General features: G+C 40.8%; 1 protein-coding gene across 1 annotated transcript; it reads right to left on the reverse strand.

Moving 5' to 3' along the window:
- Nucleotides 1-2730: 2730 nt before the first annotated feature.
- Nucleotides 2731-13526, reverse strand: mboat1 (membrane bound O-acyltransferase domain containing 1). Its single transcript, XM_031875347.1, has 13 exons — nt 13241-13526; nt 12989-13134; nt 12653-12730; nt 11701-11796; nt 9449-9504; nt 9141-9195; nt 7808-8000; nt 7338-7530; nt 7107-7210; nt 6890-6954; nt 6644-6776; nt 6186-6337; nt 2731-5547 (listed from the first exon to the last, which is right to left on the reverse strand). The coding sequence occupies exons 1-13, from the start codon at nt 13334-13336 to the stop codon at nt 5364-5366; spliced, it is 1551 nt and encodes a 516-aa protein (XP_031731207.1). The 5' UTR covers nt 13337-13526; the 3' UTR covers nt 2731-5363.

Genomic DNA, 13526 nt, shown 5'->3' on the forward strand with positions numbered 1-13526 from the left:
CTGCTTTCCGTGTTTGCCTGGAGCTTTGGTTTCAGAAGATTTGGAAGCTTCACTAATTGGAGATTTGGCAAGCAGGAGTCATTAGCTGGAGGCGTTTCAGTCTACGTCATGGAGATGTTATACTGCCCTACAGTTTATGCTCTAACATGCTGTAGTATTTGGATACAATATTCTTCATCTTAGTTGACAGTGTGTGACTGGTATACATGCTTGTATGATCAGTCGATCCACTTTGGTCCAGACTTAAATATCTCAATAACTATTTTATACTTTATCTATTTAACTTGTATTCAGCCGGTATAGTCCCATTGAGAATTTGAATCTCTTTAACAAAGGGGTCCTGGCCAATTATAAGATAGATTGCCTCGCAATTCTGCGCCGTCATTCATGGTCTCCAGAGGATGAAGCCCACCGACTATGGTGATCTCCACCTTTCCTCTCGTGTGGTGTGAGCTGCATCTGCAGTGGCCAAAATGACCTTTTCTGCATTTATATAGCAATGCAATTTATATAGCATCAACACCTCTCAAGCTTAAACTTTGCAGGAACTAAGAAATAAGGTCTTGTTTTTCACTTGAGTTTACCTACTGGGCGTTTGACTGGTTTTATAGCTTGAAAGTGGCAAAGCTTTAGCAGTAATCGAACATAAGTTGAAACTTACATTTTCTCACATTGGATACATTGGTTTTGAACCAAACTGATTTGATATTTGCTTGCTTCTGGTGATTGCAAAATGTCTAATATTGTTTGCACAGGTTGAAGTTTGAAGTTATCTCACCTGAACAGGTGCATCAGGAGAGTCAATCAAGCACAGTATGTACACACACACACACATGCACACACATTGGGAGGAAGTCTAATCAGGCAGATAACGTGAAAGGACCTGTGGGGATGCACTGTGGGTGAGCTGCCAGAATCACAAATTAGGTTTTAATTTATTTCACACAAAGTTCATGGAGGTTTGTCTTTCTAAATTAGCTTTTTTTTTTTTTTTTTGCCAAAAAATAAAATATTAGCATTGGCTGCTGACATTAGTTCACTGGAAGAAAATACAATGCTGGCTCAAGGTTTTTTTTGTAGCTACCTGTATCATAATCCTAATCATCCAGTCATTTATTATTTTCTACAGGTCCTAGTTTAAACGTTTTAAGTAACCTGTGTTTGTAGAAGTCACCTATGATACACTAATACATAACCCAATAACTGGATCAGTGCTGACTTCCTGTTTAAGGCATTTTAATCTCATTGCATTTTACTTTTACTGAAAGTGTTACAAAGATTTGACCAAAAACATCATTAGAGACAGCAGTGAACTTGTTTGACCAGACGTTGAAAAAGTACTGAGAGCAAACAACGAGGGTTCACATACTGATGCAGATGTATTGATATACGAGATGATCTGCTGCTACTTCATATGAAATGTGTTGGAAAAGTATTGTGTGTGGGTTCTTGTCTTTCATTACAATTACTGTGGGTAACAACTTGCATTGTAATGTTTGAAACGCAGACTGGCTATAAGGCATTTTGATAACTAATTCACTGCAGCTATATAGAAACACCTTGTTTCAGAGTTGATGAGTAGCAAATGCAAACTGGATGTAGGCAGCTTATTACATGCAGCAAAAACATAAGCAAAGTTAGTCATTTTAGTTGCAAACAACAGACAAATAAATTGTCTTTCATTCTCGCATCAAGCGGGTATTGTGATACTGTTTATTTGATAAAGAGTTTGAATCTAATAGAAATAGAATGAGCAGGGTAAACTGTATCTTCCTGCTCCAGAGAGGCAGTAGCTGTGTGTGGGAACTATTCTGAGGGCATAGACAGGACAATCAATCTCATAATGAGTAAAACAAATGTTTTTGATGAACACTCTGAAGATCTTAAGTGAAACACACTAACACTGCGGTGATTTAAGTATATTTGTTGTTGCTTGTCATCTTAGTCCCATTTCCTTCTTCCCCCTGGTTGTCATTAGCTGTCTGTGAGCTCAGTTTGGATCAAAACACAGCATGCACACAGACACACACACACACACACACACCTGTGTCAGACGGGAACAGACACGTGACACAAGGGACAGAGAGGCAGCCGCTTTAAGAGTGTTAAACAGCATGGGACAGCCGTCGCATAGAGAAGGTTTGATATGTGATATGATTTGAGGCTGTAGCTGAGAGGGAGAGTAGTTGGATAGAAACAGATAGAAAACAAATGGGACTCACTGGAGTTATTAAATAAAGGTTTTACTTGTCCCCAAAATGACACGTTTGTCTTCATAATGGTTTAGACTTCCCCATTGTCATTATTGTATACCAACTTATTCAATTCAAACTTTGACAAGTAAAAATGTGTTTCACTGAAGCTTTATTTGTTACTCAAATCATTTTATACCATGCACTCTTTCCTCCATACAAATAATACCAAAATGGAGCAACACACACTCTCACAGTCGGTATATTTCATCATGAATACATCTGCAAAACAAACTTACAAAAAATATCTTTATAATCGGTATTAAGTCATTGAAATAGCTGCTCATTTTGACAACACAGCCACACGTATGTGCCACTCGTCGCTCATTTCCCTGCACTAAAAACATGACAAACATGTAAACTATACAGTGAAGTGAACATTTTAATGATAACAAAAAAAACACTTAAAGGTTACAGCTAGTTGCATATTAGTTAAAATCGGCTTTTATTTTCACAAAAAACGATTGTATGTTATAGCAAAGCCATACTTGAGAAGAGTTTTTAGACCACTCGGCACACACACCTGTTGAGGCGTTTAGGTGCAGTCAGCCTTTGACAGTGGCCGTCGTGGGGACAAACTTTATGACCGTCAGCATTTAGTTGCTGTTTTTCCAGATCTAAATGATTATAACTGTAGGCTTCTTGTACAGTATAACGGTCCCCATAGCAGTCATTACTGACACTTAATTAACCCCGAGAGGTACTAATGTGCATTAAAACATTAAAATAATCAACAACAAAAGAAATATTGCCATCTTTATGACAAAATGACAAAGATATCAATGGTTTGATTGGAAAGAGATTTGTTCTAATTAGCCAATTAACAATAGTTGAATTTGGAAGTTCTTGTTTCCTTTAAAATCTTGAACAATCTGGTATTTATTTAATAATAATGTTAATTCAGTGCATGCTACCCCTCCCCTCATGTCAACACTTGTGTGTGAACTGGGTCCTTCTTGTCAGAGCAAAGCTAAGAATAGAAATCAGAGGGTTGAGTCAATATGTAAATTGAGCAAAAACAGGCAAATCCAATCCATTTTTCCTGTGGTCGAAAGGTTAAGACTAAATTTCAAAGCCGCTAATAAAGATTGTGTGTCCAACATGATTCACCGTGCTGTTAACATGCTGTACTCAAAGAAATGAATTGCATTTTCTTTAGGCTAATCTTATAATGCAATGAAACGGACAGCCTGACATTTCAAGGGAAATGTCATTTTTTGTCTTCCAAAATAATATTCTTGCATTGCACATTGTTAGCATCGTTAGCACAACTTATTATAACCAACCAATAAATGTAGCTAAAAGCTGACATGCTAGCTTACAGCAGGTAGCAACATTAATAACAAGCCACTGTGACACTTTTAAAGTTCCCAATGCTCCTAAATCTCTCATAACTTCTTGATAACAGAAAATAACAGAATTTTAAAAAGTGAATGTACCTTTTTTTTCCACCATGTTGAGCTTATCTCTAATCATAAGCATCACCTTCATGACTCATCAACTGTGATTTTGCTAAAGTAAACGATAGTGAAGGGAAGAAATTGTGAATTGTGTTGAGAAATTGTAATATCAGAGGGGGAAAAGTGCTTTCAGAGTTTTATGAAGTTGCATTGGGAGATGCTGCAGCATGGCAGTCAGTCCAAATTGGCTTACCTTCATTGCTTAATTCAGCAGAGTTCAGACAGAGCAAACCACCAGCAGATGTCTCTGTTAAATCAACTTGCAGCTGCTGATAGGCTCTGGTAAATCGAGAGTCTTCAAATGTGGTCTTTCTCACAAAGAACCACAGAACGGTCACAGCACCGTGCTCCTACTGAGAAGAAATACATTTGATTTTTAAATTTCTATTTTTCGTCACATTTTCCATTCTTTGAGTGTGCGATTTTTGACTCCCCAAAAAATGTGTTTCCTCTCAGTTTCACCACAGCTTTTTGTTCAGATACTCTACATCATGATACCAGGTAACCAGCACCGTTCACGTGGTAAAGTACTAACACATTAAAAACTATGTCACTGTTAAATTCCCTACTGCTTCAGCACAAAAGAGCTCTCTGAGGGAAAGTGGACTGAGGACGCTCATTAAATCCCAGGCTTTTGCTTTCAATGGTTAAGCCTTTCCTTTTATATTAAAAATAGTATCCCTAAAAGCCCGGGATTATCCATAGAAACTCTAACGTGTTGACTTGTTCTACAGAATGGTCTGGTCTCCTCACCTGGAGGAGCTGACAGCCTGCCTTAAAACACTTCATTAGCAGCTCTTTCAATGGACAGTTTGGGAGCCGCATGGTCTAATTGGTATTTCAAGTGCCATTCCACTCAGTCCACAGTTTTTCATGACAGGGTCCACACACACACACATACACTCACACACATACACTCACACGGGGTCAGTGACAGAGGTTAGTGGGCCGACACACAAAGTAACACACACACACATACATACGAACCAGGGCTCTCTCTCCTCTTGGTATGCTGTTGTTGTGGCCACACAAGAGCAGCCTTTGTATGTAGAGTGTGACCAAGTGCGAGCGTGTCTAAGAGAGAGTATGAGCATATTTGTGTCCCAGTGTCTGTCTGTGTGTGTGTCCTGGTATTCGTGCCCTGTTTATGAGCTGCTCTCCCACTGTGCTGGCTCAGAGCCCACCAATCGGCAGGACGGCGCAGATAGAGGACGAGACATAAAGTGAGCCTCCTTTCTCTCTTCACACTGTTGCATTGTTGTTGGAGCAGGCAGGCTGGTGCTGTGATGGGGCCTGGAGGGAGAGAAAGTGGACGAGTGGGGGCAGGTGGAGGCCAGCGTCCTGGCGGTGGTACCGCAGATGTTCCCTCAGATAATGTTTGTCTTGCCAGTTTGCATGCTGTGCTCATGTTTGTGCTTGTGTAGTCTTAGAATTAGAATCAGGTTCTGATCTTGTTAAACTTCACACTATGGCAGAAAAGCTCTCCCCATGTACGTCCAGTGCCATAGGATATGTATCTGTACTGTCCCAAAAAATAAATAACGTGTTCCCGTTTTTAATTGGCTGAATGCCCTTCAGGGATATTCACTTGTCTTTGAGAGAACCCTCTCGACTGAGAGCCTGGTAAAAGAGCGTGAAGAGGGGATTTTACTCAATCTACTTTGTCATTGTTGTTGGAGTGAACAGGCTGGCACTGTGCTGAGCAGGGAGGCGAGGAGGAGGAGGAGGAGGAGGAAAACGTTTTGGTGGCGGCAGAGGGTTCACTGGGTTTGTGTTTCCAATGCAGGGCGATCGCAGCCAGAATGCTGATGATGTGAACGTGGAAGTACATAGACCTAAAAAAGAAAAAAAACGAGAATATGTTTTGTCATTAATGTACTGTCAGGGGAAATGTTAATCAGGTGGAAAAAGTGACATGACAAAATAAAGCAGGCTACAAAAAAATCATGTTCGAAACTAAAATAAGAACTTTTCTTTTTTTTATATATAAAAAAAAACAAAGGAGTTGTGTTTTTGGTGAGTTTTGATGGTAATTCTTCCCAATTTTCTGACATTCAGATTTATCTATCGACAAAAAAATTGACAATTTGACAAAGAAATTATTTTAGTTGCAGCCCTAATTAACATACCCTTCCTCTTTAATCATTTAGACTTGAACTCTGTGTGGAAGAAATTGTAAGCATGACAATTTCGTAGTTTGGTGGATCCTTTGGTGGTAAAACTCTACAGACAAATTTGTGGCAATACACCTGTACGCTCACATGTTTAAAGCTGTTGGACAAGGACAGAATACAAGTAGTAAAACAAGTACAGGTGCATTTCTCATAACCACATCTCACTGTTTCAATCTGCTCACCTGAAGGTGTGTTCAAACTTCAATAAAAATGCTGTTGTGTAACCCACGCAGTTATACAAATGTGAAAAGCATGAATTGAGCTTAAGAAGAGAAGTAGTATTAGAAAGTACAACATACCTGTAATAAACCAAAGTGGGCTCTACTGCAAGAAGAAGGAAAGGCATAACAGTGTAGCAGATGGCCAGCTGAGTGGCTGCCCAAGTGAAGATGTCGTAGCTCAGCTTCAAGCCCCCGAAGCCCAGAAAGTAATGGCGAACAGACTTCCGTACCTGGTGGAGAGAGACAGATGAACAGAGAGGGGTATATAGCTATTTTCACACCAGTGATAGGATCGGTGTATTTTAATGTAAGTCAATTAACCCAATTAAGTTACATGACAAGAATGTATTACTACCCAAAGCTTTACGATCTTCTCTCTTACGTATTGCTCCACCGTCTTAGGATGTCACAATATCCGATTGAACGGTCAGCCGATGGTTTTTATGAAATTTAATAAAGCTATCAAAATTACATTTTCTTTCAGTTGTACACACTGCAGTACTCATTTGAATTTCCAGCGGAGGTGGAGTACTCACAGCTCGTGCTGCCATAGTGATGGGGATGGCGGTGATGAAGGTGAAATAGTACCCCGGATAAACACCGTGCCACAGGGCAGACAGGATAAAGGTCAACGCCAACCTGTGCTTAGGGGCTCGGTCATAACACACCCTAAGGAGATGAGAGGAATCAAACATATCCAGAAGAGTTCGTGAAATGGAAAGCTGGGTAAATGTTTTCTGACTGCATGCGTGAGTATTGAAGTTGACATTTGCAGCACTTACGTTTTAAGCCAAATTCCTGTTCGAATATTCCAGTGGTCTATGAATGTCTTGAAGCTGGTCGCGGTCTGAAAAAAGATCAATAAATAACAACAACAACCACTTAATAGTACTTAACTTTATAAGTCTATGCCAACTTTGACCAACATGTACGCGCATGGAACTTCACACAGTAAAGAGTTGTTCTGTGTTTTAAAAAACTATGAAACATTGAGGATACCTCAATCCCTAAGATGTTGAGGTTGCAGATGAGGTCCCAAGATGGCTTTCCATTTTTATCCAACCCCGAGAAACCATAACCTGCAGCGTTGTTGACTGCATCAGCTGACAGGACAGAAAAAATTAAATCACATGACTTCCATGGCATTAACGATATATGTAGCTCATGTGCTCATCATTTTCCCTCCTGACAACTGGCCAACTACAACTAAAACACACACACACTGCTCACCTAGTGTCCAGGCGAAGTAGAATTTGGGCCTTGCTGCTTGTATAGAGAAGAAGGCGTAGGCGAGCCTTGTGAGGAAGGGGGCTTGACTGACAAAATGGGGGTCCACGTTGTACGTTATCGGGAAAGACCGAGTCACAGTGAGGAAGAGCAGCATACATCCGCTGCACACCAGCAATTTTCGACAGACAGCGTTCTGCAGAGAAAACAGATAACTGCTGAGCAGCGATGGAAACACAGATTACGAATGGACAGGATGACCACTGATTAATTAAGTCACACGAAAAACAGAAACAATGACGGCAGCAGAATCAGACACCCGATACGACTCGAAAAGTCTCAGTGAATATAGAAATGAAAGTAGGAGAAGACTGCGATCGAGATTAGACAGATTTTACTACAGTCCCAGGTTATGCTGTGTCGTTAAGTAAAACCATAAGAGGAAGCAACCAGCTACGTATTCATGACTTTACCAGAGGTGATGGGTCTGGTGTCTTATCATAGCCGTTCTGGCCATTACACGTCCCAAAGTGCTGCCTAAGCCTCTTGCCGATGTGTCGGCCCTCTATGAAGTCTATGTATTCTTTGTAGTTACTGCATGGTCCCACAAAGACACTCAGGAAGTTCAGATTGTAACTCAGGTACTCGATGAGAGAAGGCCTCACACTGCAGAAAGAAGAGTAGGGTGAATAATAGGAAACAAAACAGAGAGCCCCTTTATTTTCAGTATGAAAATGATCACTTCGTGTGAAATGCAACGGAGTTATTGCTATTTTTTCATCCAAGTTGGGTGGAGACATGAGAAAAGCATGCCATTCATGTGAAGCTCTGTAAGCCTGAATTGTTGGTTGGTAGGTGAAACCTAACATAAAAGTAAACACTCTGTGAATGACAAAAAGTGACTTTTTAAAACATCACACGAGACAATCCAAATGTTATTAATCCGTTTATGATATGGTTCCTTTAGTTCACAGATTACAGCAGTTCCGCAGCATTTTAAGGGACTAGGGTTGAGTACCAATGACTGAAGAACCAGGAAATCATAAAGAAACCTTATTGCTGCCGAAATGAAAAGTTTTGACCTGAGCTATTGTCTACATCACTGGTTATGCATGCATCAAAGTTTGTATCTAATGATAACAGCACAAGCAGAATTGAAAAGTAAAATCAGAATCAATAAATGTTATATAAATGTGATATCCAAACCTACAGGGAGCACAGTGAAGTAAGCAAACATGAGACAACTGAATTTAGAGCTGCATAGTTATCCCAGAAGAGCAACACTATGTTTTAAAATTGTATTTCATTTTCTTTACAGATTCCTTCTAAGAGGGCATGCGTAGTACACTGATGACTGTGGTTTTAATCGATTCACATGCATAACATTTTCATATTTTTCATGCAAAATTATGCCTCTTTTCTAAGTTCCCATCATGCTTTTTACATGAACAAGCTAATCACCATGATTGCATCTCCTTGTCATTGTCCTTCGAGGCTAAAGGAAAAGAAACAGTTATTTATTCTTTAAATACGGTGTTAATCCAGACGCAACCTTTTGTGCATTCATACTTTAACAGGGACATCAACCCAACATTCTAAACTATGTGCACCTCAAAGGTCAGATATAAAAGAAAATCAGCAAGATTCAGTTGGGGAAAAAAAGTAGATTGCCATTATTCACAAGACACAGCGCTCCGACTTGTGTCCAAAAAAAGTCTATCCCCTGATGTTTCACACTGCAACATAGAATTACCACTGTATAAAAAAAGATTAAAGACGTGAGTAATTAGCACAGTAAAAACTTACTTAACAGCCAGAGGCTTCTGCTCAGAGGTCAGTTGTTCGGATTTCTTACACATACCTGAAAAACAGCGAATGATGTCATCAACAACCTGTCTGGAAACGTTCGTTTTGCCACTTTTTTTTTTACCAAATAATAAAATGAATGATTGATGAATTCCATTTAGCTGCTTCAGTTTCAGGGTCCTGTTACTGTGCATGCAGGTTCACTGTCACACTGTCATCATGGTTGACATTGCAAGTGAATAGAAGAGAGCCGTTGTTATTGTTAATGCAACACCTGGGCTTGTCCTACATCTCCTCCGCTGCCTTACCGTCATGGAGCTGGAAAGCCAGTGTGGTTATCTTCTGGGTTACTATCATCAGAGGCCTGTGCAGAAAGAGAATGAATGGTAACTACTGTTGGACACTGACTTTGTGGAGATTCTGAGGTGAAAACAAATAAATATATCCACTAAAGGATACAGTCAACCTGTTTTAAAATGTTTTTAAAAGTCAGAAGCAGCATGTTTGGTCATTTTTTTAAATGACTGACTTGAAACAAAGCAAATGCCTTCCGAGCATCTGGCTGAGGCCACAGAATGTATTAGGGTTAGTGAATCACTGCATTGTTTCCACCAGTGTCAAGTCGGGTCACGTATCAATTCATTCAAATCTCTCAACTGTCACAAACCAGTAGGCCGACAGCCTGACAGCGATGGTGTCAAGTTCACAGTGATCCAAAGAAACTGATGTGTTCTAAAGTTGCTTACACAACTAAAATAATGCTGGAAAGAAGATTTCATTAATCCGTAGGTTTTTACACATATTTGCAATGCGATAAACACTCAATAATCAGTAATCATTTGCTTGCACTTTTAAGATTGATTCTTCAGACACTATCAATCACTCAAGGACTTGTATTATGTGAACAATAACTCGTGGTCGGGCTACGTTTCCTTTACGTGGCTTAAGTTTTGGTTTCAGGAAGTTAGCCACTTAGGGATACCAAATAGTGCTGGAAGTGATGCGACGGTGGAGGGCATTACGGTTAGTTCCACACCCCTACTCCTGGTTTCATTCACAGATAGAGACCTCTCTGTCCCAAGAATGTGAGAGTGTGTGTGCACAAAGGCACACATAAACTACCTCTGTCTCACACACACACACACACACACACACACACTGGTTGCTGTGTGTGAGTCGGCTGCATTGTGTGGACAGCATGGAAAACCGAGGCCGAGAGGGACCGAGCGGCTGGCAGTGCCAGCTAGTTGGCTGTAGAGAAACATTTTCAGGGTGCCAGCCAGTATGTGCAGCTCTCCACCACTGCAGCCTGACCAACTCTGTTTTTCCACATAGACTCTAAAGTTGGCAACGTGCACAAGATTTTTCTTGTTCAATTTCAGTTCTGCTGCCTTGTACAAATTCAGAAAGAAACAGCTTATGGAAATACTCGATGACAAATGGGAGAATAGCAACCAGACTTTAGAGACATTGGCATCTTCAAAGCAGCACAAACACATCATATAATGAGGACAACAGTGGAAACCAGCAAGTTAAATGAATGGTGTTGTGCTAGCAAAAACAGGAAACCCACTGAGTCACAGAACCTTACATTTTGAAGTATTAGCTTTGGCACTGGATTACTACACACAATCCTGTGTAAGTAGCTACACATATGGACACCATCTGTGATTCACAACCATTCATCTGTCCAATATGAAAGCTTAAAGAAGCTGGAGCTGTTATTCAATATATGAACCCAACCGAGGCTGACTCACAGGCCTGGCTGATCATTGCCAAAGTCAGGCAGACTTCAAGTGAGACTGCCGGCAAATTCATCCACACCAGAACCGGGCAGAAAAGTTGCTGAATACAGGAGCCAGCAAATTCAACACTCAGCTTTTAAAGAACAACCGCACACATACAACTATATTACTTCATCTGGGAACCATTCCAGTAAAAGGAAAGGGACCGTCTCAGTATCAGTATCAGGACAAAAATGTTTTTTTGTGAAACCTGGGAGGCCTCTTCATCAAAGCAAGCACATGCCATCATTGTGCAATGGTTGCAGTTAATACACGTGGGCAGAGTTTCGATTTCAAAAGTAATTTTTGATGATGCAATCTTTCATTTCTGAAATAATGAGGAATGACAGAGGAGTCCCCGCCCATCTTGTGTCACAGGAAATCTCCTCTCCTGCTTTGCTAAGTTCTCCTTTTAGCACTTCTTTATGATTGTTATAGAGTCCAAATGTAATGTTGAAATGAAAATAAACCCTTCACATAAAGAGAAACACACTAAAGAGTTACCTGCCCACTGCTTTAGAAGCAGCCTTGTTTCTAAAACAACAAAGTCACAGTTGCCAGGAGGCACCTTAACTCCACCTGGCCCAACAATGTCAACTATGAACGGTGAACAATCCACACTGCTGCTTCTTAATCAGTGGTGTTTTATTTACACAAGGCTGTGGCACTGGCGAATGCGCCAAGCAGGTACACCATTCGGAAAACGTTAATTGATAACAGGAGAACTGAAGTGAAGAAAAGAGGCGGGACAACCGAGGGATTAGGTTTTTCCTCACCCAGAGAAGTCCGTGGACAGAACTCCATAGTTATAGATGAAGGCTCTGCTCACTTGGCACGCTGTCAAGTAGCCCATAGCCGTCACCATGGAATACCTGAGTGTGGAGGAATGAGCAAAACTAAATCAGACAAAGGACAGTTAGGACGTTCTGGGGACATATGCAATACGTGTAAATATTACAAAGCAGGGCTGCCACCTCTTAGTTAATAATCAGTTAGTGTGTCTTTACATGGCTGCAAAGAGAGAAACATGCATTTAAATTCACACACACACACACACACACACACACACACACACACACACACACAGTCCGGATGTCTCCAAACAAACTTGTCCAGCTGGCATGTCTGGGTGCCTTTTATCTGACGTGTTTTACATTAATTTCTCTCAACAACAGGAAGATAATAGGGTGGGATGCAATGCCGTCTGTGTTGGAATGTGTGTGAGGGAGTAAATTACAAAAGTAAATGTAATGTCAAAAACAATGTCACCACAACATATCAGTTATCAGCACAGTAACCATTATCTAGACGAAGCAATCTGCCTACTCCACCAAACACACTCCTATGATGTAAATAGTTTCCAGGCTGATCTTGTCTGACAAGTTTTCCTTGAAGACAACAGCAAGTAGGAATGCAACTGTATCTTAGAAATGAGGTGTAGCCGCTCTGTCATCCGCCTGTCAGCACGATGACAGACAGGCAGGTCAGTTGGGTCTCTAGAGGAAAAGAACTTCTTTAAATCAGAACAGATTTATGTTTGTCCATAACCAAACCAACCAGGCAACCTAGCAGTTTGACTTAATTCCACCTATTTGATATGTTTACGTGTCACAAATTCCACCACATTTCATGATGCCTTTTATAATCCAACATTTTGTCTCCATAACTTAACTTTATGCACGACTTTTGTGTGGGTTTCCCTTATAAAGTATAAAAACCAACACTAACCTGTGTACATTGTTGATGTCAGCTTTGATGATGATCAAGTAGCTTGCAAGCACCACTGTCAGGATGTGGGCTGAGTACCTGCAGACAAGGACAAACGCAATCTGAAAAATGTGCATCATTGCTATTATTTGAATAGCAATGTTTTTCTAGATACCTTTCCCCTGAAATCTCTTACTCATGATCAAACACAAACATTTCAACATATTGATAATCAAGGCATGTTACTGACTCAGTGAAGAGAAAATGACAATGTGCAGCATTGTATGAGAGAAATTGGATGAAGTGCCGTGTGAGCTGATCTCTGACAGTACAGTACAGTACAGTACAGTACAGTACCATCCAAAGCAGAAGATGAGAAAGACGATGCCAAGGAGAGCGGCCACAGCGTGCCGGACCAGGGGATTGGCATGGCTAGGACTGAGGTAGAGACGGAACCAGAAGGCAGCAGCCAGGGCAAACAGCTGGCACGCCAAGAAATTCACCTGTGTGGGAGAGATGGAGATGAGGAGTGTTTACACATGCTAAACAAATATTCAACACAATATCTGCTTTTTATCACCTGACAATGGACAGATAAAGTACTCCTACCTGATCAAGAGGAAAGCCCAAGTATTCACTGACAGGCAGCAGCCACTTGGATCCAGTGGTTTTAACGTCAAACGCAAATTCCTCCCGTTCGCCCATCCTACGTATGGTTTCCTCTGAGTGTTGACTTTTTCCTTGTTTTATTATTAAACTGACTACTTACTTATTTCTGTGACAGCGATACATTGTTTGCCGGAAATATTCGTGACAACTCCAGGCACTATACGGAATGACAGAACAGGCATGGCGCTCCCGGCTCGCGCTCCTCCTCTGCGCTCCTCAGACTCAG

This window comes from Anarrhichthys ocellatus, unplaced genomic scaffold, assembly GCF_004355925.1.
Source record: "Anarrhichthys ocellatus isolate YVR2014 unplaced genomic scaffold, GSC_Weel_1.0 scaffold89, whole genome shotgun sequence".
In the NCBI taxonomy this organism is placed as follows: domain Eukaryota; kingdom Metazoa; phylum Chordata; class Actinopteri; order Perciformes; family Anarhichadidae; genus Anarrhichthys; species Anarrhichthys ocellatus.

What these genes read in the sequence shown, in the direction of transcription:
- mboat1 (XM_031875347.1), bottom strand. Translation starts at nt 13,336, where the DNA reads ATGGGCGAACGGGAGGAATTTGCGTTTGACGTTAAAACCACTGGATCC. An exon ending in CTACTTCGCCTGGACACTAG is followed by an intron (nt 7,211 to 7,337) that starts GTGAGCAGTGTG and finishes CTGTCCTGTCAG; the next exon opens with CTGATGCAGTCAACAACGCT. An exon ending in CCCACTTTGGTTTATTACAG is followed by an intron (nt 5,548 to 6,185) that starts GTATGTTGTACT and finishes TTTCTTTTTTAG; the next exon opens with GTCTATGTACTTCCACGTTC.